Raw genomic sequence first — 1,535 nt, forward strand, 5'->3', positions numbered from 1 at the left:
CCCCCCCCCAAGCTCAACCACTCGCACAGGGCTCCAAAATTTCTAGTTGCACCTCTGGCTTGAATCCTGAACTGAGTGCTGGTTCTGCGCCCTCACACTGGCTCCAAACCTTGCTATTAATGGGCAGGGCACCCGCACATTCTGCAAATGCCCCGATGTTGACCTGTGGCATCAGCCAGTGCTGCAGTCCTAAGACTCCACTCATCCATGCTTTTGATTTTGAGGCAGCTTTTGATTTTGTAGTACTGTGTATCTGCCCCTCTGCAATAGTCCCTCAATGACGTGAGCTCAGGCATTACTATCTCAGGTGTTAAATCTAGCACAAATCCTCCCAATTGTCTGGAATACCAGGGATACCATCCAGCTTCGCATGACAGCTGAGATGCTGCTCTGGTCCATTCCTCTGTCTGTACTCACTGTCTGTTCTGTGGATGAAGGACTTCAGTCTCCATATCTCTGGCCCTGATTATTGTAAGAGCAGAAAAAATGTGTGTGTTTAAATGAAGCTGTATTCCTGATGGTCTCAGTGGTATCTTTCACCCTCAACTTTGCAGCAACATGAAGACCAGGAACAGAAAATCTGAAAAGTGAAAGGAAAAAAAAGTCTTCAATTGGGAAAGGACTCTGCCAGCATCAGAGGACTGCTAAAAGTAGCTGAGGAAAGTCATCTTTACTACATCCTGAGCAGCCCAAATACATTATTGCATTTTTTGATGAATGGATTGTAATACTCTTAGAAACACATTTACTGAAGAAAAGCCCTAGTGGTCATCATACACTGCTTAGTGGCATATAGTATCTTTCTGGAGCTCTACAAGGCATCAGGTACCCTAGAGGGAGGATCCATCTTCAGAACTATTCAACCTGTTCAAAAGCACGTTTCCTGAACCTGCTGAACTGTTTTGTTCAGATCCTGCCTTTCATTAACTAAACAATCAGCCCATCCAGGAGCCTTTCTGGAATTGATGAAAACAAAGACAATTCAATGGCCATAACTTTGTAGAATATCCTGTTCCTTATTAAACACGGGCTTCTGGACTAAGTGTATATAAAGGGTAGGTTATCTGTAATGACTACTTTTGGGTTTTAAGAAAATAATTACATAATCTTACAGATTCCACCTCAATCTCACATTTTTTCACTATAGTTTGTGGTGTTAAAGATGAAAGCTAAAAAAATCCTTTTGATTCTAATGTGAACCTTTTGCAGGCCAGGTTTTAGCTGAACAGAATTTGGAAGCAAATGTACCAATTTTCTCAGAATTGTTCAAGAAATCCTAGCTTAACCCAGGAATTGTGTGTTGAAAACCTGAGGCAGGTTCTTTCTGTTCATCATTTAAATCCCTAAGATTAAGGATAACAAAAAGTCCTTTACCCGGCACCTTCTTCATCCTCCCAATATATTTGGGAATGTGGGACCCCTGCAGGATACGCTGGGCAATCTGGTGGTTGCGTCAGAGGAGAAAGCAGACCTCTTTAACCAATTCTTCACCTCCGTTTTCTTGTGCAGGGACCGGGACTTCCCTGCTGTGATAG

The 1,535-nt window shown here is 42.9% G+C and overlaps 1 protein-coding gene across 1 annotated transcript in view; it reads left to right on the plus strand.

The window, feature by feature from the left end:
* LOC109286823 overlaps window positions 1-1,280 on the plus strand; it is a 22,521-nt gene extending 21,241 nt beyond the window's left edge. The window contains exon 6 of the mRNA XM_019501584.1: window positions 1,210-1,280. Within this exon, the coding sequence (XP_019357129.1) occupies window positions 1,210-1,280 (71 nt within the window). The remainder of the gene's footprint in view (window positions 1-1,209) is intronic.
* Window positions 1,281-1,535: the final 255 nt, after the last annotated feature.

Source organism: Gavialis gangeticus, unplaced genomic scaffold (genome assembly GCF_001723915.1).
Source record: "Gavialis gangeticus isolate Ggan-Ray unplaced genomic scaffold, GavGan_comp1, whole genome shotgun sequence".
Lineage (NCBI taxonomy): Eukaryota > Metazoa > Chordata > Crocodylia > Gavialidae > Gavialis > Gavialis gangeticus.